Source organism: Felis catus, chromosome B1, assembly GCF_018350175.1.
Source record: "Felis catus isolate Fca126 chromosome B1, F.catus_Fca126_mat1.0, whole genome shotgun sequence".
NCBI classification, from domain to species: Eukaryota; Metazoa; Chordata; class Mammalia; order Carnivora; family Felidae; genus Felis; species Felis catus.
The window spans coordinates 84,063,956-84,086,330 of NC_058371.1; the positions used below are offsets into that span (position 1 = coordinate 84,063,956).

The following is a 22,375-nucleotide window of genomic DNA, read 5'->3' on the forward strand; positions in this document are numbered from 1 at the left end:
TTAATGTTGTAACACCTTTTGTGGTCGAGACACTCCTTAGCTCATAAATTAATAAAGGCTCTGATAAGGGTTTTCAAGATGGTGAATGTGATCCTCCTTTTTCCCTATTTCTTTTTTACTTCCTTAGTATATGTGTTTTTCTTCTTCTCCTTTAATAAGTTTACCTATTCATGTCCCAAGGTCACTGAGAAATATTTCTTTTTTTGATTTAAGAATAGCATTTAATGCTTTCTGTGCCATTGCTCTTTTTATGAATATCGATGTGTCTGTGAAGGCCAGCAATCTATTATTACAAAGCCTGTACTGAATGTTGAGCCATGTTTACCCCACTTACATTTTATTTTAAAGAAAGGGAAAAAAGGCCAAGAATAAAGTCTCATTATAGTATCATAAATTTCTTTTTTTTTAATATAAAATGTTCTGAAGTCCCTGAAACGTGGTACTGTAAGTACAAACTGTCATATTATATAGCTTGGTTTGGAATAAACTGTGAAATAAAACTTGTACAAGACAGCTGTTCTAAAATTTAGCTTTTTTAAGGAGGTAAAATTATCAGCATGGTTAATTCGCTTAAAGAAATTTCTTTTTGCTTAATAGGAACAAAGTTTTTAAATTCCTTAATGGAAGATTTCCATAAGAGTTTAGAATCTAATCTAGACATCCTGGTAATGAATGTCTATTTATGGACCGGGGGATTTACTGACAACCTCAGGGTTTTTTTCAGCTTTGTGATACATTCAGTGAACATACCTTTCTAAACATTGATGCATAGCACGGTCTGTGGCTTGTAAAGACCACAGTCAAAGACTCCAAAGATAGAGAAAACTTTGAAGCATCCAGTACTTGCTGCCAGGGCACTTAAAATTGGCCCCGGAGCCCAGATATGTCATGAGACCAATTGTCATAAGCCACATTCTTTGTGTGCTTCTGTATCTTTCCCATGGCCAAAGTTTCCATTGATTTTAAAAAGAATTTCTCAGCAGCTCCTGAGAATCTGATTGAATAAATAGTGCTAGGTCAACTCTGAGACATTTGAATTCTGCTGAGTTTAAAATTAAAATCATTGGTTTCTGAGACATGGTCTTGCCCCTGAGATGTGAAACTAAAGATGGTTTTGTTTTCAAATTGCTGATGGAAGTATACTTGTGTTATACTAAGTTCTTTCTGAAACAGATGCCTGAGCTCCCCACAGCCAGGCTCTCGGTTTCCTGGGTGGGTCTGTATCCCTCGCACCTCTGCTGTGCTCACTTCTCCCCAGTGACCCCTGGCGGTGGGCTGGGACCAGTCCTGGGGTCACGGCAAAATCTCTTCCTAAGGCCAATAGTCCATTGTTTCAAGTCGTTAGCTTGCAACAGGCCAGGGTGGGAGAATTTACTCTACAGAAATTGGCACACTCTATAAATAATAGCTTCCCCTCCCATCCCCACCCGATAAGAACCAGCTATTAAACATTTACCTGCACACTACTATCCTTAAAGGCAGAATCCCATTCAGTGTGATTAGATTAAAGCTCTTGAATTTTCTTGCCTGTGATCCCATCTAGTCTGTGGAATCATGAACACCCTTATCTGAGAATGTTTGAAAGTTGCTTCTTGACATCAAAAGAAAATTCACTCTAAGAAGTGGAAAGGGTAAAAGTACAACTTTTGATAAGAAGAATTTATGAAAATGCCCCTTGTTTCTCTTGTCACTGTGAATGGACTTTGTTTAGTGCACTTAGTTTCAAATAGTTTCCTCTGAAAGTTTTTGGAATTAGCTCCAATTTAGCCTGCCTCTTTGGCATTGGGGCAGCAAGAATTATAAGTGAGACTTATAAGTATTATTCCATGAAGTCTAAACTTACTTTAAGCACAAAACATGCATTACAACTGACAAAGATACTCCAGTTGGTTATTTTTTTTTTTAGTTTTTAAATGTTTATTTATGTTTAAAGAAAGAGAGAGAGAGAGAGAGAGAGAGAGAGAGAGAGACTGTGAGCGGGGAGGGGGCAGAGAGAGAGAGAGAGGGAGACACAGAATCTGACGGAGGCTCCAGGCTCTGAGCTGTCAGCACAGAGCCCAACATGGAGCTCAAACTCACAGATCATGAGATCATGACCTGAGCCGAAGTCAGATGCTCGACTGACTGAGCCACCCAGGCACCCCAAAGATACTCCAGTTGTTAAGAATCTTAAGTGTTAACATGCTATATTTCAGGTGTTTCCTCGAGACACTAAGGCTTTCAGATATTTGAGAAGATATATTTTAAAGCCATGAATGGTTTGAGAGAATAGGAATACTTCGGTATTTGTTGAATACTTATAGTTTAATGAAATTGAATTGTTTTACTGAGTACTCCTGTGTGTGTGTGTGTGTGTGTGTGTGTGTGTGTGTGTGTGTGTACTTAGTTCTGACTGCCAGTTCATGTTGCAAAATAGACAGAAAACCTGTGATTGGGAAATGGAAAAGCCATCTCGCAGACAGCTGTTACTCCAGTGCAGATGTAGAATATTCTGCAAGTTTAGCTTAATCCACCCAGGGGTGGATTTCCAACATATACTTTAAGTCAGGCCCAGGGATGTGTACAATTGTGTCCAAGTATAAAGATGCTTTCCAGGCGTCCTGTTAATAGGTCTTTTTTGCTAGAAAGGAGAGATTTGGCTTCAAAATTAAAGGTACTGTTCTTCTCAGATTCTCCCATGTGGGCATCATTATTTGCCATTGGGCCTTTGAATCACTGCTGATATGGTTCAAATACAAAGATATTTTCTAAATTACTACTGTCACAGGGACTTGCCAGAAGTACTGAATCCATCCATAAGCCATCTTATTTGTAGGGGTTTTTTCAGTAATTATAGTTCTATTATCCTTATTCAGTTTGTTCATAATTTTTTTTCAGGGAATTAAGTTCCGTCAGGCATTAAGGTACCAAGCTTCTTCTGAATATTCTTGTATTTCAAAAGCTATGCTATTCTTTAATATCCGTAACAGAAATAGAATGTAACTATTACAACATTTATTATTTAGCACTAAATTTATTTAAATAATTATTCATCCACAAATATTATTTTGATTAGTTGAGCATTATTATTCTCATAGATGAATATAATTATATATACAGGAAATTTATATACCAATTTTATTTCTCTGTCAGTATCAAAGTGCTTTTTATAAATATTTGGAACAAAATAACTTGAGGCCAGCCAATGATTATCCTTAGAAAACCTAAAATACCTAGCTCAACCTGTACTCTAGAGAAACTAGAATAATGGTAATAAAACTCTAATCTACAAATGACTTCTAATTGTTCATCCTTTCTATTTTGACCTTCTGCAGTTTATTCTCCATATAGAATCAGCACAATATTATTTCTTTTTTTTAGTTTTATTCATTTATTTTGAGAGAGAAAGAGAGAGAGAGAAGCAGGAAGGGAGGGGCAGAGAATCCCAAGCAGGCTCCACACTGTCAGCACAGAGCCCAATGCGGGGCTGGAACCCACAAACTGTGAGATCCTGACCTGACCAGAAATCAAGAGTCAGATGCTTAACCACCACCCAGGTGTCCACAGCACACTATTCTTAAAGCATGAAAAAGATCACATCAGTTCTTGGCTCAAAACCCTGCAAGAGATTTCCACTGTAATTGGAAGAGACCTTACATTACTAGAGTCCTGCCTTTCCTTGACTCTTCAGACCATTTCTTTCCCCTTTATTCAGCCATGTATTTTAGTCAGTCTGGCCTCAGGGCCTTTGCCCTTAATACTGTCTTGGCCTAGAATACTATTCCCTCTGATTTTTCATTAAGCTGGCCACCTTTTTTTAATGTAGGTCTTAATCAAAGTCACCTGTGCCGAGAAACCCACTCTTATCTGCCACAGCTAAGTATCCCCATCCAGCTATCACTTCATCCTATCACCCTAACTTACTTTCATGTATACTTACTACTTTATCCAGCTTGGTATTTTGTCTCTTGTCAATGCTAAGATTATAAGTCCATGAAGCGATTATTCTGTATTTGCAACCATATTCCTCAAATTTAATGATGGCAGAAGACCAGCATATGCAAAGGTGTGGAGGGAGATAGGAACAAGACAAGTTCAAGGAACCATAGTGATTCAGAGTAGCTGGATTAGGGGTGCATGTAGCAAACATCACATCCATCTCTGAAAGAGACTCTGAAGCAAAAATCTGCCTAAAAATGGTAAGACTGACTTAGTAAACATGAAAGACAAATCCCAAATGTTCAGGATCACCAGTCCCACTGTTTCTCAAAGTTTTGGTTTTAGGACCTTTTTATACTCTTCAATATCAAGAATCTCGAAGGGCTTTGGGGAGCCTGGGTGGCTCAGTCAGTTGAGCATCTGACTTTGGGTCAGGTCATGATCTCATGGTTGGCGAGTTCCAGCCTGGAATCTGGCTCTCTGCTGTCAGCGCAGAGCCTGCTTCGGATTCTCTGCCCCCCTCTTTCTCTGCCTCTCCCCTGCTCACGTGCTCGCTTTCTCTTTCTCTCTCTCAAAAATAAATATTTAAAAAAATAAAGTAAAGACTCTCAAAAGGCTGTTATGTGGGTTAATAACTATGGATGTTGTTGAATCACTACACAACTGTACTCAACTCTACTCAAATTTTTAAAAATTAAATAAATAGTACAGATGTACCAGCTTTAATTAAAGTAACTATGGATGCTTACCGCATTAGAAATTAAAACTCAAAAATACTTTACATCTTTATCAATTTATTTAAAATAACTAATAATAACCCCTTACAGGTTAGCCAAATAATACATGTTTTTGAAATTATTTTATTTTGGGAAACTAAAGTATACTGGGAGTGTGGCATTGTTTTACCATTTTGCAAATCCCTTTAATACCCAATTAATAGCAGAGAACTGAGTTCTCTTGTCTGCTTCTGTGTGCAATGTCTGGTGAAATTACATTTCTTGAAGGCTCTGGAGAGCTCCACTGTACGTTCATGAAAGAAGGGTAGAAAAGGAAAATACCGTCTTAGAATTATTATGAAAATAATTTGACCTTGTAGATTCTCTGATTGTACCTACTAGAGAACTGCCGATATATAGTTTGAATAAGATATAAAATGCAAGCATTTTATGTCCTAGCTACTACTCACATGTCGCAGGATTCAATGTGCACCTGGTTTATGAGAGTAAAAGGAAACCTCAACTTAATGAGATTGTGTTCCCAATTTTGTAAGTCAATCTTTTGAAACGTCAAATACATTTTTTCTTTTGGAAACATTGTTATGTACTGTTATTACCTTCCCGGGAAGAGTTTACCATATTGAATTGAACACCTTTGCTCTTTTAAGACAAGACTGCCTGAGCCATGCAGTAGACTCTGGCCTCTTTGTAACAGTGCTTCTTTGAAAAGAGTCATCCCTACTTCCTGTTTGAGATGCCACACTCACTTTGCTCTCTGCTACAGGGAAACTGGGAACTCTGTTTCAATGTCCCTTCATTGTTTTTTGTGTAGATGTGTAGTATGATTTCAGCTCAAGTTGCAGACAATACAATGAGGTGTTGAAAGCATTGGTCTTGGGATGCTGCAGATGCACATTGAAATATTAGCTCCTCTACTGACAGGTTGGAAGTTACTTGAAATTGGAGCCTCAGTTTTCTCATATGGTTGTTTTGAAGATTAAATAGTAAGGGAAAGCAATGGAAGAAAATTCTGAGAGATTTAGAAACATCAATTACAGGAGCAAAAGCAAGTGGGGCCCTGGCATCAGCATTTTGAAAGCTTCTCCATGTGATTTGTCATCTACAGCTAATGCTGAGACCCACTGACAAAACTCTTAGATAGTTTGGTAGAATTCTACAGTGAAGAAAGTAGCGGAATAGTAGAATAGAGTTATTTCAGCTATCCCATTTTTGCCTGGGGATGAAAACACCTCACTGGATAAATACACTAAAAGCCTCTCCCCTCTGTGCCTGTACACACCATCTGATTTTATTAATCAATTGATCTTTACCCAGGGCATGGTGATCTTCTTTTGACTGGGGTTAGAAAAGCCTGTGTTATAAATGATCTTTTAAAATACTGAGTGATATTGCAATAATTTTGTTTTAAAGCTACCTAGAAATTATTTAGCCTTATAGTGTAGAACTAATGACTTTCAGTGAGCAACAGATTAATAGACATGTGCCTGTGTTGATATTACTGTTCTCTCTCTAATGGCTTGTTCATTAACTCATGACTATGGTCTTAATTGGGGCTGTTAATACATAAGGATGGTGTTTTTGAGTCTGGCAATGTGATAAATTGTGTCTGTTTCTATTCCCTGAGGCTAATAGATTTTTGGCTTTTAAAACTCTCATTAAGCAGCCCTAGGGAAGACAATTAAAGTCACCATCAGTCTGGGTTCAGAAGAGGCACACAGCCATGGAAGGGGCACAGACTTTGGAAGTAGACCATATAGTGTCTGATCTGCAGTTTGCTGTTGAATTGACCTTAGGCAAATTAATCCAGTTTTCTGAGACTAAGTTTTCTTACCTGTAAAATGGACAAAGTAGTAATACAACACCAGAACTATAGGAATTAAATGAGATAATACAAGTAAAGAAAATAATGCATGTGCCTCTGAAATAATTACCTATTGGTCCAGAAAGCATAGTTGTTACTTCCTTGGATTCTATTACCCTTATTTATCAATTATAAGCTTTCTGTTATTTATTTATAGGGTAGAAAGTTTCTAGGGTAGCACATACTTAATGTAAGTCTAATTCTGGGATCAAAGGATCAGCTCTAATGACTCTCCCCACTTTTCAAAATGATGGCACAATTATTTTTCAGTATTTGGGTAGAGAAGAAGAAGGGTGATGGCAGGAGGAAGCAGTAGTAAAGGTCTGATCTGATCTGATAAAAAACTGTTATTATAGATACATGATATTTGAATTGAGCACTATATGTACTGATACGTTTATAGTATCCTCCTGCAGGATAGCAGGAATAGAGGTCTCAACTTAGAATGAGCAATATTGGGGCACCTGGGTGGCTCAGTCAGTTAAGCATACGACTTTGGCCCAGGTCTTGATCTCACGGTTCGTGAGTTTGAGCCCCGCATGGGGCTCTGTGCTGACAGTTAGGAGCCTGGAGCCTACTTCAGATTCTGTGTCTCCCTCTCTCTCTCTCTCTGCAGCCTCCCTGCTCGTTCTCTCTCTCTCCCCCCCCTCTCAAAAATAAATATACATTAGAAAAAACTTTAAAAAAAAAGAATGAGCAATTACTTAGCAAATCATGAGTTAATGTCTTCAGTGCCCATAACACATCTTAACACTGTATTTTTTCAGTGCAAAGAGTTCCTTTATTCTTTATTCTATTTTAAAAATATCCAAACATCTTAACACTTAAAACTTAATACTAAAAAAAATAAATAAATAAAGCCTGGGTCTTTAATTGTGCATTTCTTTGGAGATTAGTCCTTATTGCTTTAGGTAAGTGCCCAGGATCAGACTTGGCTGGTAGGTACAGTACAAGAAGCCTGACCGGATCTGAACAGCGCTGCCTCTCGGAACCTAGTGTCCCTTTCAGGAAAATCCAGAAGTAAAGAGTATGAAAGGCAGATGGACTTACTTTCAGAACAGCAGTAGAGAGACCTCTTTGACTTCCCTGAAACTTCCCTGATCTAAGTTTAAGCATCCCTTATTTTCAGCAGAGCCTGTATCTTTTGGAGAGACTCTCTGACAAAGGGAATGTCTAAAGGTATTTTTGCTGTTCGGTATTTTTTCACCTGCCTGTAATAGATCTCTATAATGGTTGGAAAGGGAAATGGAATAAAATGTGGGTAATGGCAGGGATACTCAGAGTTATGTGACTCTGGAGCCACATTTGCAGTCACCATTAACCCAAAGAACCACATGACTCTTGTATGACTGGTAGAATTTAGTATAATGGCACATTCATATAGTGAAATTAGAAGTCTGAAAGAGCCACCAATTAAACATAAAGGGACCCATGTGACTAGAGAGCTGTGGTGTGAACATCCATGCCTTAGAGAACTCTAAGACTAGATGCATCCAAACTAAAAGAGTGCTTATATTTGTCTTACCACTCTTTCTTTCAGGCTTAGAAGCCAATAGATTATTCTCATGTACATAATTTTGTATAATATGTTTTGACATGTGAAAGATGATCACATTTACCTAGTGAAGACCAACACAACATGTCACACTCAATAATTATTGGATAGTTTTTGGATAGTGCTCAGGCTTCAGGATAAACTCTGTTTTTACCAGGAGAATTACCTGTAATTATCATTTGTAACTGGTTTACTGAAGACTTACCTTAATAGACAGACCAACATGTGATGGCATTTTCCCCCTTCCAAGCATATTTAACTATGCAATGTCGAATATCATTTTTCATCCGTTAACCGCATGTTTGGAAGATTCCTTAAACTTCTAGTGACTTTCAGATGTTAATAAGTTCAGTTTGGGTAGTATGTGGTAGGGAGGGCAAGCTGTGGTCCCTCTGACAACACCCAGAAACAAGCCACACATTTTACAAAAATCGCATTCGAATGCATCTTCCAGCAAGCTATGAAAGTAATAAACTACAACTTAAACTACAGAAGTAAACTACAATTCCAGAGAAAGGAGGATCTTTTGGAGCTGAGCTCTCAGGAGCCTGCCATTTTTCCTCTTTGGGCATTTGCTGGTTCTGAGAATGAACTGAAGAACATGCCTTTGCCTGGACACAGAGCTGGTGCTGCTCAGAGAAAGAAAAATCAGCAAAACTCTCAGTGCATGTGTTGGAGGAAGTAAGAAACTGAGACTTCATCAGCTTCAAGTCAATGAACATTTTTTTTCTCTGAAGAGACTTGCTGAATTCTGAGCTTTTCAGGAGTCTAGAGAACCAGGCCAAAGCCTTCTAAAAAGCAGAGTGAAACCTCCCACAGATTCACAGCACTTTGGAAACAGGGAGAGTCACAGGCAAGAGAGAAAGCCCAAGAGGGTGTGGTGGTGAGGGACTAAAAAGCTCTTTTCCACCTGTGCGCATTTACAGATTGTCCCTGTAGCTCGGAAGTCTCAGCATCAAGGTTTTGCTTAACACAGAGTGGCAGCTGGAAGACATAGAACCCAGCAGAGATTTTAGTTTTTATGTGTAGCTGAAATGACAAATTTAGAGACCAAAGGGGACTCAAATTCATGGCTGTTCTGCCTCTAAAGACATTTGCCAGATTTTGAAGCTGAGTGGGACACAGTGTGAAACAGGTATGCAGAGACTTCCAAGAATCTCTAGCATTCTTTTAGGGTCGAAGGACAAAGAGTCCTCAACCAAAGGTTCTTGGGTGAAAGTCCTGGAGAGGGGTCATACCCAACAACATGGGTAGACTGAGTGTCTTAGTTCTCTAGAGCTGCCGTAACAAACTGCCACAGACTGTGTGGCTTAAACAGAAATTTATTTTCTTAAAATACTGGAATCTGGAAGTCCAAGAGCAGGGTGTTGGCAGCAGTAAATTCTTCTCAGGCCTCCCTCCTTGGCTTGCAGATGGCCGCCCTCTTGCTGCCTCTTCCCATGGTTACCCTTTGTATCACACCCCTGCAGCGTCTTCCTCTTCTTTTCAGGACATCAACCATATTGCATTAGGGTCCCATGCTAATAGCTTCATTTTAACTTAATTACCCTTATCTCCAAATGCACTCGCTGGTTAGGACTTCAACCTGTGATATTGAGATTGAGGGTTTGGGGAGGGATGAAGGGGTTAGAGAAGTGGAGATTCAGCCTGCAACAATGAGTCTTATGGAAATTCCAGCTAAGCTCTGTCCCAAATCAGTCCCTGATTTGAGATTGATGATAAGAGCAACCCTTTCCCCCTTTGCATAAGAAAGGAAAGAGCATCTCTGATAGAAAGTATTATCTGGAGCTTTTACAGATGCTTGACATTTAAAAATAAATTACCAAAAACCTTCAAAACCAGAAGAATAAACCCCACCCCTTGTCTCAAGCATGTTTATGTGCAAATGAATGTCTACCATTCTCACCTGTGACCTATTTCTCTCATAAGCACTATTCTAGACCAGACCTTCTCACACTTGAATGTGCATATGAATTACATGGGGACTTTACTGAAATGAAGACTCTGATTCAGTTGTTTGGAGTGAGACTGAGATTCTGCATTTCTATAACAAGCTTGTAAGGGATAGTCCTCAGACCATCCCCCAACCAGCTGAAGACCAGTAGGTACTGAGAATGCACATTGAAATTTAAGCAACATGGCCTGATCATGTCTAAGACCTCTTCCAGCTCTGAGAATCCATTAACATATTTTTTTTTAATTTTTTGTTTTCCAAGAGAGCCTTATTCCATCACATGACCATTGCCTAGTACATTTTTTTTTTTTTTTTGCAAATCTTCATAGGATTTGGAGCTAGTTTTGAGGCTTACACTCAAAACAATATCATTTATTTTACAGCAGTAATTCTTAACTTTGACTGCACTTTGGAAACAGGTGTGGAGTCAGCCTTAAAAAGCACTGATCCCTGGATTCTTCCCTCAGAGATTCTGATGTAATTATTTTAGAACATGGCCTGGAAACTGGCATTAAAAAATATTCCAGAGGTTTCTAATGTGTTGTCAAGATTAAGAACAATTGCTTTAGAATAGCACTCCCCCCCCCTCACTAAAAATAGTACTGGGCATATTTTTACCTTTTATATCAGGCTGGTTTCTGGCAAAAATAATTAAATACTGATAATGGTATACCTGCAAAAGAGTTAGGATTTGTCCATTGTTGATAATTGAAGAATTTTTTTTTTTTCTCAGGAACATTGTAATTACTTGGAGCTGGATAGTTGTTCTTCATAGACTAGGAATGTGATTTCCATTTTTGCCAGATTCCTTTCCCCTCCCTATTGTCTCTCACACTCAACCTACTTATTTCATTAACTTAACCTGTTTGGAGCCTTTAGGTAGGTGAGCAATACTACTTCCACAAGACTAATTAGTAAGAGAATAAGCTAGAGATTAAACATGTCCAAGGAGAAAATTTAAATGTAACCTCCCGGGATATTTCATGTACAATTTTCACATCACAGAGGTGGTTTTTCTAGGTTTACCCTAAGATCCCTCCCATCCCTAAGGTTCTGTGATATGAATCATTTGGGCTTATACATGGATCATTTTCTCCATGCACAACAGAAATTAAATAGTTGGAAAATCAGTATCTAAGAGTGGCTGGTAAATTTTACACAATTGAAGATGCTTAACAATTATAATTGTATGTTTTGACCCTTGCCATGTTATCATTATTACCTGTGGGTGAGAAATACCTTGTCTTCCTAATCTCTGGGATTGCCAGTGTTTATCACAGTCACTGGATCATAATACGCAGTTAATACAGATCTGTTGACATTAAAATAATGAATTAGGATTTAATATTAGCTATATTGCTTTATTGCTTCATAGCCATAAATGGAATCCAAACTTTCATTAAAAAAAAAATGGGGGGGGGTCATATTATGTGATCTGCTGAAACAAATGTAAACATCCAAATTTCAGTGTTTTTTCACAGTGGGAAGTTTATTTCTTGGTCATTGGGTTGGCAGAATTCTACACTGGCCCCAGGATTACTGCCCCATTGTTGTACACATTCTACATGGTCCCTGGGACATACTCCTGTGATTAGATCATGTCACATGGCAAAGTTGCCTAAGAGTGGGAGATTATCTGGGGCAAGTCTGACCTAATGAGGTAAGCCTTTAAAAGAGTGGATTCCAAAGACAGGTATCTGAAGTGCAAGAATGATTTGGTGCAAAGCAGATCCTCTGCTGCTGGATTTGAGGATGGAGGAAGCCACATGGCATGGAGTAAGGGTGGCATGGAATAAACTCCAGGAGTTTATAGCAGCTTCCAGATGACATTCATCAAGAAAATGGGGACCTTGGTCCGAGAGCTGCAAGGAACTGAATTCTGCTACCAGCCTGTGGAAGCTGAAAGCAGACCTTTGCCTAGACAAACCTCCAGGAGAAGCTGCAGCCTTGTAATACCAGAGCAGAGAAATCAACCACATGAGGACAGGATTTCTGACCTACAGATTATGAATTAATAAGTGGATGTTGTTTTAAGCAGCCGAGTTTGTGGAAATTTGTTAAGCAGCAATAGAAAACTGATACAATCATGTATAATCTAACACTGGTAGGGATGCGTGGTATGGCGTGGCGAATGGTGTTCTTTCATGTGTGGCTCTGCAGTCACCTAAGGGCGGGACTCCTTGGAAGGAGAAAAGGACAGTGAAGAGGGCCTAGGCTAATCCACTTCGGAGAACTCCAGTTTGGATGCACCAAACATCACTTACACATATATTTTATTGGTGAGAGCTTGGTACATGGCTATCTCTCAAAACAAGGCATTCTGGGAAATATGGGCCTAACTGAGCAGCTTCCTCCCCGAAAATTAATATTGTGGAAGGTGGCAGAACACTTCTGTACCAGTCAGCTTTTCATGTGTTTGAGTATGAAGGCAGTTTGGTGCCTCGTTCCAAGTGGAACAAGTAAATGTGATGAAATAATATATTCTAACTCGAGATATGTAGAGAATTAGAGTAACATTTTTATTTAAAAAAAAAACGTGTTTCAACAACTCATTCAATATCAGAGAACTTACCAGATGTCACAGTAGTCCAAGAAGAAGATCTAGGCCCTTTCCCTGCCCTGGGGATGTTCAAGCACTGTTACAACCCTGTCCAGCTGAGCCCAGCTTGGGAAAAGTTGCATTTGCTCTTGAGAAGATGCACTTGCCTGGGGCTGAGGTATGGACAGCCTAGTGCACAGTCATGGCAGCCTGACCTACCCCTTCTCTGTATCTGGATAGTCAACAATGCCTGCAGTTGAGGCAGCCCTATTGCTCATTCTTACCTACTCACCCATGAAGAATACAGCAGTCTCCACCACCCTCCCAACCTCAGTTCTTCTTTTTTTTCAAGGCAAATTTAGGATATGGAAGTTTGAGCCTATGAAAAAGTAAATGAATTTGCTTTATATGAAACTTGAGAACTATTCAAGATGGAACATATAATCTACATGATCACTTCTATTAAGTGATCTTTATTTGATATCATAAAAGTGTCCTCCTAGACAAGAGGAAGTTATAATAACTTTAAATGTGTGGTCAGGCAGATATTCTTGTGTCCCAGGAAGGACAGGGAGAGGTATGGTAAAGAAAACTGGGAAGAAGAACGGCTAATAAGACCAAAAAAGGGAAAATGAATTCTGAAGGAAGGCCAGTAAATCTCAGGAGGCATGACATTGCCCGTGAACTGGAATGTTCCAAATGTTACAGTGACAGCCATTGCATCATCCCTTCCTCATCAAAAGGCCTCATCTAAATCTGTCCAGGCTTTATTATCTGTTTTCAGTGACATATTGCTCCTGCCTTTTCTACCCACCCCATCTCTGTCTTACTCTTTTTCCTCTGTCTTTTTCCTCTCTCTTCCTTTCTTCTTTCTTTTTCTCCTTCCCCCCTCATTTCCTCTCATTCTTCTTCCCTTTCTTTTCTTTTCTCACTCTCTCCCTTCTTCCCTCTCAGTGGCAGGTACTGTTCTGGGTACTTAAAAGATGTACTACAACAACTATGAGGTTTATTATTCACCCTATGCTAAAGATAACTAACAAAAAGGCAAAAGGCAGCTAGCATAAAGAGGTTATTTTCCCATTATGACTCAGGGCATAGTGGATATGGTTTAAGGGGCTCTGATAACATCACTTTTCTACTTGATTGTCTTACCTGATACCCTATTGTCTATAAATTGCATAAAGCTCCAGTTCCATAACATGATAGATATCAAATGGCCCCAACCTCTCTCCTCAGACATATAACCAAACATCTCCCCAACTCTTACCATTTCCCTCAAGGCCCCCCTGTTATGGTATTATCAGAATACTCACTCTTTCCCAAACACAAATGGCCTTTATTTTTTAAGTTTATCTATTTATTTTGAGAGAGAGAGAGAGAACGAGCAAGTAGGGGAGGGAAGAGAGAGAGGGAGAGAGTATCCCAAGCAGGCACACACTCTCAGCGTGGACTCCATTGAGGGGCTCAGTTGCATGAAACATGAGGTCATGACCTGAGCTGAAACCAAGAGTCAGGTACTTAACAGACTGAGCCACTCAGGCGCCCTAACAAATGGCCTTTTACAACTCCATGACACATGCTTATTATGTAATACGCTGTTTGCTTCATCCTATTCTTCCTTGCTTAAAACTCCTACACATCCTTCAAAACCCAGACTGCTTGTTCTGTGAAGCCTTTCCTGACATTCACAGTCTGGATTAATTACTCCTTACCCTGAATGCCCACAGAAAAATGCTCACATTTCCATTATAGCATGTATTATGTTGTACTGGATTATTTATATATTTGTCCCATCCACTGGTTTCTGAAATCCCAAAGAGAAGAAATGGGACCCTATTTACTGGCAAACCCAGTGCTTGCCACCTAGTATGTGTTTAGTGTAATGAGGGCTATATATTACGCAAGAAAAAACATCATCAGTGTGTGACCTATATACCATAACATCTGTAGCATTAACCTTAAATATAAAAGTTTTAGAACTATACATATATACTACCTTAAACATGTGTTTCATATGAAAATCTGACTTTATAAAGTTTAAAATTGGTTTACAAAAGTTTTGTTTTTCAATTCCTCTATATCAGGAGCTCTGCTAGCATTTTAAACATGCCTTGAATTATGACATGTGACATACATGTACTTTTCAAAAATAGTTTTAATATGTAAAGGGAAGTTCGTTCTCTGTCTCTCTCTCCTTCACACATGTACACACATTGGAAATGGCAAACTAGTCCATGATTATCTTTGAAATTTTTTCATAGTATACACCTTTGGGTCAGGAATCTTTTCTTTTTTCTTTGTAGTTTATTTATATTTATAGGGACTAATTGTCCTGATAAAATCAACATAAATTTAATGACAATATTGCAGTAATTGTCAATATTATTCTACCTTATCTAATATTATATCACATAGTGTGTGTGTGTGTGTGTGTGTGTATATATATATATATGGTATATATATATATACACACACATATATATATGATATAGCAATCCTATATATGTTGACCTCCACCAATGTCTGACTTCTTTCACTTTATTTCTAAATTTAAGCATATCCCGTTGTATAATATTATTTGGATGTCAAATATTTTCTTAAAATGATGCATAAACATACACATATATATGTGTTATATGGGTTGCATATGTGTGAATATACATTCACTATATATATAATCCATTCTGATATATAGTAGATGTACATTTATATATATATATATATAATATGTACACTCTACATACTTTATATACTATATATGTATATATGCATATATATGTGTGTGAATATATATATATATATATGCATACATGCTCACATTGTGTGTGTGTGTGTGTGTGTGTGTGTGTGTCTATGTGTGTATACAGTTGTCTTACCTAATCCACAGGGGATACTTCCAAGATCCCCAGTGGATGCCTGAAACCACAGATAATACCGAACCCTACATATACTGTTTATTCCTATTCATACATACCTATGATAAAGTTTAATTTATAAATCAGGGCCAATAAGAGATTGATAATAACTAATAATAGAACAATTATTACAATATACTATAATAAAAGTTCTGTGCATATGGTCTCTCTCTCTTTGAACATACCTTATTGTACTATACTCCCTCTTCTCATGATGATGTGAGATGATAAAATGCCTATGTGCTGAGATGAAGTGAGGTGAATGACATAGACATTGTGATGTAGCATTAGGCTGCTTTGACCTTTTGGTGATATATAAGGAGAATCCTCTGCTTCCAGAGAAGAGTGGTTGACTGTGGGTAACACTGACACCATGGCAAGTGAAACCGTGGATAAGGGGGGAACAAGTCTCTCTGTCTCTGTCTTTCAGAGACAGAGTTAATCTGAGAGACAGAGACAGACAGAGAGAGTATACACTGTGTGTATGAAAAAGAGAGAGAGAGAGAGGGAAATCATACACATATGCACACTGTATGGTCCATTATAGTCCCCTGTTAATATACAGATTCCTTATCCTTTGAGGCCAGCTAATGGTTTTCAGATAATGAGACTGAATGGTACATCTGAACATTCTGGACCAAAGAGCATTAATGCAGCCGCCACACTGCAAATGCTCTTCGCCAGTGAACGCTCTGTCATGAAATCCTGAGTGGAGTGTGTTCTGCAAATTGTGTTGTTTACTCTGTTGGGATCTCTCCTGTCATTTATTTTGTGCTCTGGTGAACAATTTGAGTCATAATGACTGACAAATTGTGCAAGCGATAGTGCTGGGTCTGTCATAAAGAAACAAAGAAGGAGCCTTAAGCTGGAAGTTAAAATGCACTGTTTTACCATGGCTTGAGGCTTTTTCCAAGAAAATGGAAACCGTGTTAAAGACTAGTAGGCCCTCGGGAGCTAGTTCAAGTCTTTTGACATTATGAGGGGTATTATAGGTATCTCTTCAACCTGGGAGAATTGACCAGGTATGGTCAAGTATGTCAGAGCTTAAAGGATTTCAAGAAAGTTATGATTGGCAGTGCAGTACCTCCAAAGGGATTTTGTTAAAATGACCCCCTAAAATATTGATCCATCATGTGTTTCTAGGGTTCCTCTCTCCCATCCATCACCCCTTCCCTCTGCTCTCCAGTTAAACAGAGTATGCTTGTCTATTGCTCTGTATTCACTTAACTTTATTATCTAATCCTTACTTCAAATTAAGATATACTAGATTTAGGTTTTATGTGTTTCTTGCTTTTACTAGCCTTTTCTTAAGTGAGAAAGATAGTCGTGATTTCTTTTCATTTGAAGCGTTTTTTCTTAAATAGAGAAACATCGATTCAGCTGTACATTAGAATCAATATCCAGGGGCAGGAAAGAGCACCAGCAGTTTGGAAGGTCCCCAGGTAACTCTAATGCACAACCAGGATTAAGGATCACTACTCAGTAGAAGATATATGTCTACTTATCATCTAAGGGGTTGATATTTCACTTGGAACACGTTCAAACATATGAAAAGCTTCCCCAGATGACTGATTATTTTACACTATTTCCCTCTCCCCCAGTTGAGAATTCATTTCCAAATGAATTTAGATAATGGTATCTGACAATTTGGCCCAGAACTCTCCTGTGGGAGGGATATACTATAAAGACTGTGGGTTTTGGTGCTCATTTAGAGAATAAATATTTATTGAGCTTGCGTGGAATGACTTGCTCTACACCAACTCTGTCCTTTCCTTTGAATGTTGAATTAGGGTTGCTTTTTGAGGAGATTAAAGCTGATTCACCTAAAGCCCAGACATCTCTGTATTTGACAAGGGGTGATGGGGTAAGGATCCAGTAGTTCTGTGTACTTAGGAAAACCAGGAAGCTTAGCAACTATCAGAGGAAAGCTTTATGGCTCTGCAGCAGGTGATGTACACAGGTACCTTCGGTAATGATTAACCCCAGTCTGAATTGATGCTCCATGATGGGAAAATGACACCCAGCACCTGTGTGAAGCTTCTGCACTAGTTTCTACTCCAAAATCCTACAGAAAATGTTTGTTTTTTCTCTATAGGTTCGAACCAGTGTCCTACCTGAACATAAGGATCCCCTGCCAGAGGTTGGGGTAAGTGTTTTTTATCTTTCCAAAAGGTACACACAGCACTTCTAAGTTAAATCATTTGGATTTTCACTGGCCTTCTGCTGTCTGATGGCCGAAAAATGAAATTGTGTTAAATTAACAGGGTGTGACCATGCAAGGGGGCACATATTTGGCGAATTGTGTAGAGTTCATTTCTTGTCTCTCGAAAATTATCCCCAGATGAACTCATATTTTGTTTCACTGGATAGAGATGAATCGAGAAATTGTCCTGCAGGTAGCTGGGATGCAATTTGGAACCAACATTCCTGGAACAACAGAGGGCCAGAGAGATTGCTGATGTGGGCTCGACTGCTTCAGGAAGGAGGCAGAGAACTAATTACCTGAAAGACTGTGCTGTTTTCTGCTTCGTGCTGCTTAAACACTGTAATGCAACTCACAACAGTAGCTGCCACCAAAGTGCAGACCGGTGTTGCAGAATTCCTGCTGCATCTGAGCCATTGCATCTGCAGCTTTTAGAAATTGGAAGAGCGGAAAGATAATAGGTGCTTTTTGCTTAGACAAGCCTAGAGTAGGTGGTGGCAACTCCTGAAAAGATAGCCCAGCAGGCTGAGTCCCTGGGATCTGTGCAGAGAGGATGAAAAAGCCTAGAAATAAGTTGAGTCTATAGAGGCCATGGGACTGAGCCAACTGAAAGACCTATTTGAAATTCCCAGAAATCCTACAGGCAACTGACAACCTTCTTCCAGTTGATGTGTGGAGCAGAGTACTATATGCCGATCATTTCCTCACTAGCAACAGCCACTATCTGAACCTGCCAAGGAAGCCCTCCAAATGTGTGCACCAAAGAGTGAGTTGAATTGATGGAGAAGAATGTCAGCCATGTCTGACATTCTGATCGGGAAGGAGAAGGAAAAGGGCACTCTGTGCTCTCTCATGCCTAACACAAGCTTCTAGTTTCTTCCTGGGGACATGTTGTTCTCTTTTACTCGAGTGAATCTTCATGCTTTGTTTTCTGCAAACCTTCAAACCTCTTGTGCTGCCCAGACTATGCTTAGTTTCTCCAGAGTGACTAGCAAGTTCTTCCCAGCCTCAGGCCCTTCACTGCTGCAGGCCCAAGGACCCTTTCCCTGCCCAGTGCTGTTCCTCCCCTGCTCAGGGCTCAGGGCTCTGTTCACAGCCTTTGGGTTCTGACCACCTCAGGTGCACTCCTTTTAACTGGAACCTCCATCGCAAGCTCTCATCACACCCTTCGTACTTGCTTCTGAAAACAAGACCTTTTGAAATTTTAACTATCAACTGAATGCATTATTTTATAAGGAATTTTATTTATTTTTTGAGATTCAAGAAAGATGAGCTAGTTTAATTTATTTTTCTTCTTCTAACCCTTCATCCCCACAACTGCTCAGTGTTAAATCCCCCTCGCTTGAAGCTTTAGTGACATCTTGGGCTAATTATGTAAATTTCCCTGTTTTTTCTCTCATTCAAGTTCTTGAAATATATCCTATTCATTTTAAAACTTGAGTTCCTTCTCTGAGTTTAATTGTTTTCTTCTCCCTCCTCCCCCCATCACTTCCCACTATGGGGTAGACATCTCTGTGCCTCTAGCAACTTGTAGTGGAAGGGGAGCATAGTCCGATTCTCACATGAGTCCTGCCCTTTCCTCCTCTATTGCTCAATGCTGTGGCAAGGAGAAAGGAATGGGGAGAGGTTCCTTCTGTGCTTGCCCATGGTGAGGTTGTGGTTCCCTTTCTGCTGGTTTTGATATTTCTCAGGCTAGTGCTGCCTGTCAGCATGTGGCAGACATTGAAATGCTGTCTCTGTTATGAGCACAACTATAGGTATTTCTGGAGACCTTGTAGGCTCCTTCCCATCACAGATTTCCCTACCATGGGGAATCTGGTTCTGGCTCAACCTTCTCCACTGCCCAGGCTCACCCGGTACGCTCTTGCTGCTAAGACCTACTTTTCTAGCATGTAATGCTTGCTTAGCTGCTTGCGGTGTTTTTTGGCCCTGATGAAACACACATGTATTTTCCATTGCACACAGAAGAGATGCAGGCTACCCCACTGGTGTTTCCTCTCTCAGCTCAGCCGTCTCTCTGCTGTCCCTTTCTACAAGCCTGACCAGCATCAGATGCTAGACAGTCGTGATTTTCAAAGGAGAGATAATCTCCAGTTCCCGATATAGTGGAGCCAAAGATGGTTTGGACACCCACAAGCTTAATAATTGATTTTTTTGGGGACCAGACCGCCGTGACTTTTTTTTTTTTTTTACTTTTTAAATGTTTATTTATTTTTTTTTTAATTTTTTTTTCAACGTTTATTTATTTTTGGGACAGAGAGAGACAGAGCAGGAACGGGGGAGGGGCAGAGAGAGAGGGAGACACAGAATCGGAAACAGGCTCCAGGCTCCGAGCCATCAGCCCAGAGCCTGACGCGGGGCTCGAACTCATGGACCGCGAGATCGTGACCTGGATGAAGTCGGACGCCTAACCGACTGCGCAAACCAGGCACCCCATAATGTTTATTTATTTTTGAGAGAGAGAGAGAGTACAAGCAGGGGAGAGGGAGAGAGCGAGAAAGAGAGAGGAGAGAAAGAGAGAGAATCCGAAGCAGGCTTCAAGCTCTGAGCTGTCAGCACAGAGCCCGACGCGGGGCTAGAACTCATGAACCGCAAGATTATGACCTGAGCTGAAGTTGGACGCTTAACCAACTGAGCCACCCAGGCACCCCTCCCTTGACTTTTAGGTGTCTTCCTGAGCATGATATAACAAAGAAATTTGGTTCGGTTCTTAAATAGTACACCTTGTGAAATGCTCACCTTCCCTCTCTGCTAACACTACCTTTATATCAGCTGTGTGTGTCATGTTTACTAATAGGCCAGTTTCTGTAAACTAGCTTCTTTTTAAGCACTGTGAGGAGGTTGCTAACTCAGGCCACTAGAGATTCGCCTGAACTGACACTATGGTGCATTTGGTATAATGTCTTTGTGAGAGACTCAGCTATGATTCCTGGGTCAAAACAAAATTCTCAATTGACATTCTGTGGCATGCTAATTATATCAGTTAGGCATGCATTCAGAAGCAAGTAACCTAGCAAACAGTGGGTTAAAAGTAACAGACTCATTTTTTTCATGTTAGAAGAAGGTTTGGGGAAATTGCACAAGACTGCAGCTACTCAAAAATGACTTCTAGCAACCATGTTCTATCTACCTTGCCGCTCCTCCTTTGTTAGAGTATTGTCCAGTCTAACCATTGCGCCTTCAGGAATCACAGTCCAGATGGGGAGAAGACCGAAAGACAAAAGGCAGCTGACCCTGTTCCTTCAATTCTGGGAAACAGTAGCTTTTGGGGAAATTTCAATTGGTATACTGATACGTATCTCTCACTGAGAAGAGAGGAGTCCCTAAGCAGCAGGGAATCTCAGTACAATTCTCACTTAAACAAAATCAAGGTGCTATTAGTAATACAAATGAGCAAACTAGGTATTACATGTTAGTAATGTCTGCCCAATCCTCCTACGTGTTAAACTCCATGATAGCAAAGAGCCTATGTATTTTGTTCACTCGAAACACCCTACCTTTGTGCCTGGAAACTTGTAAATTATGATATATATACATATATGGTATGTATGATATGCATTCTGTGTGTGTATCTCTCTCTCTTCCCCTCCCCTGCTCGCACTCTGTCAACAATAAATAAATGCATATACATATATTATATATATATATATATATGTATACACACACACACACACACACACACACACATATATATATATATATATATATATATATATATATATATATATAAAATGAATTAAAAAGCGTACCCTGATTTTGGTTTGCTAACCATCTTCAATGTTTTAGAACCACCAGAATAAAAGGGGGGGGAGACATCTAAAAATAATTGCAATAATGTGTAAATTGTAATAATATGTAAAAATCTAGTATACTTTATGACACATCAGAACTCAATAAAATGGCAATTATATTGTAGAACTAAATCTCAAGCATAGTAAGAATGAGCCTAAATAAGAACAAGTTAGCATGCTGTGGCATGTCTAATACCCTCAGAGTACATGATATTCCGGACAGAGAAGAATTACCACATCTTGAGCACCTATGAGGTACCCCTGGGTAATATTTATCTTATCGATTAATCTGCAGAATATTGCTTTGGGCACTGCAAAACGTGTCTGAGAGCTTTAGCTCTTGGCCAAGACTTTGTTCTGCCATTACAACATGCTAAGGACTCTAACCATTGACTACTCTGGTTAAAAAAGAGCTGAAAATTAGGGGCGACTGGGTGGCTCAGTCAGTTGGGCGTCCAACTATGGCTCAGGTCATGATCTTGTGGTTTGTGAGTTCGAGCCCCGTGTCGGGCTCTGTGCTGACAGCTCAGAGCCTGAAGCCTGCTTCAGATTCTGTGTCTCCCTCTCTCTCTGTTCCTCCCCTGCTCATGCTCTGTCTCTCTCTGTCTCTCAATAATAAATAAACATTAAAAAAATGAGCTGAAATACTTTATTATAAATAGTCCAAATATGTTCTATACATTTCTTTGCATTTTTAAGCAGCATCTTTTGGATGCACCCAGATCTTTTGTTGATGTCTTAGTGAACGAGATGCCAATCTGTGCTGAGACCTTTTGAGTTATATTCATAGGGAAAATGTAATTTTTAAATATATGACTTCACCCTAAAATGCTTTTTAATGTTTTCTTTGGACTGTTTATCAACTTTTAATAGATTTCCTCCCAAGTTTTGTTTTTCTTTCT

At 39.4% G+C, this 22,375-nt stretch overlaps 1 protein-coding gene and 1 long non-coding RNA gene across 11 annotated transcripts in view; one reads left to right on the forward strand and one right to left on the reverse strand.

Annotated features, from left to right (window-relative positions):
* Positions 1–22,375, forward strand: part of INPP4B (inositol polyphosphate-4-phosphatase type II B) — a 764,537-nt gene that overhangs the window by 481,198 nt on the left and 260,964 nt on the right. For 9 of the 10 annotated variants that reach the window (XM_045055824.1, XM_019828926.3, XM_045055818.1 and 6 more), the window contains one exon: positions 17,575–17,625. In XM_045055824.1, the coding sequence (XP_044911759.1) occupies positions 17,575–17,625 (51 nt within the window). Of the gene's footprint in view, positions 1–17,574; positions 17,626–18,317; positions 18,449–22,375 lie in introns of those variants that run through there. The other variant, XM_045055823.1, reaches the window with a different exon arrangement.
* Positions 9,378–11,339, reverse strand: LOC123384929. Its single transcript, XR_006596730.1, has 2 exons — positions 11,248–11,339; positions 9,378–9,656 (listed from the first exon to the last, which is right to left on the reverse strand). It is a non-coding gene; the product is annotated as an uncharacterized LOC123384929 (long non-coding RNA).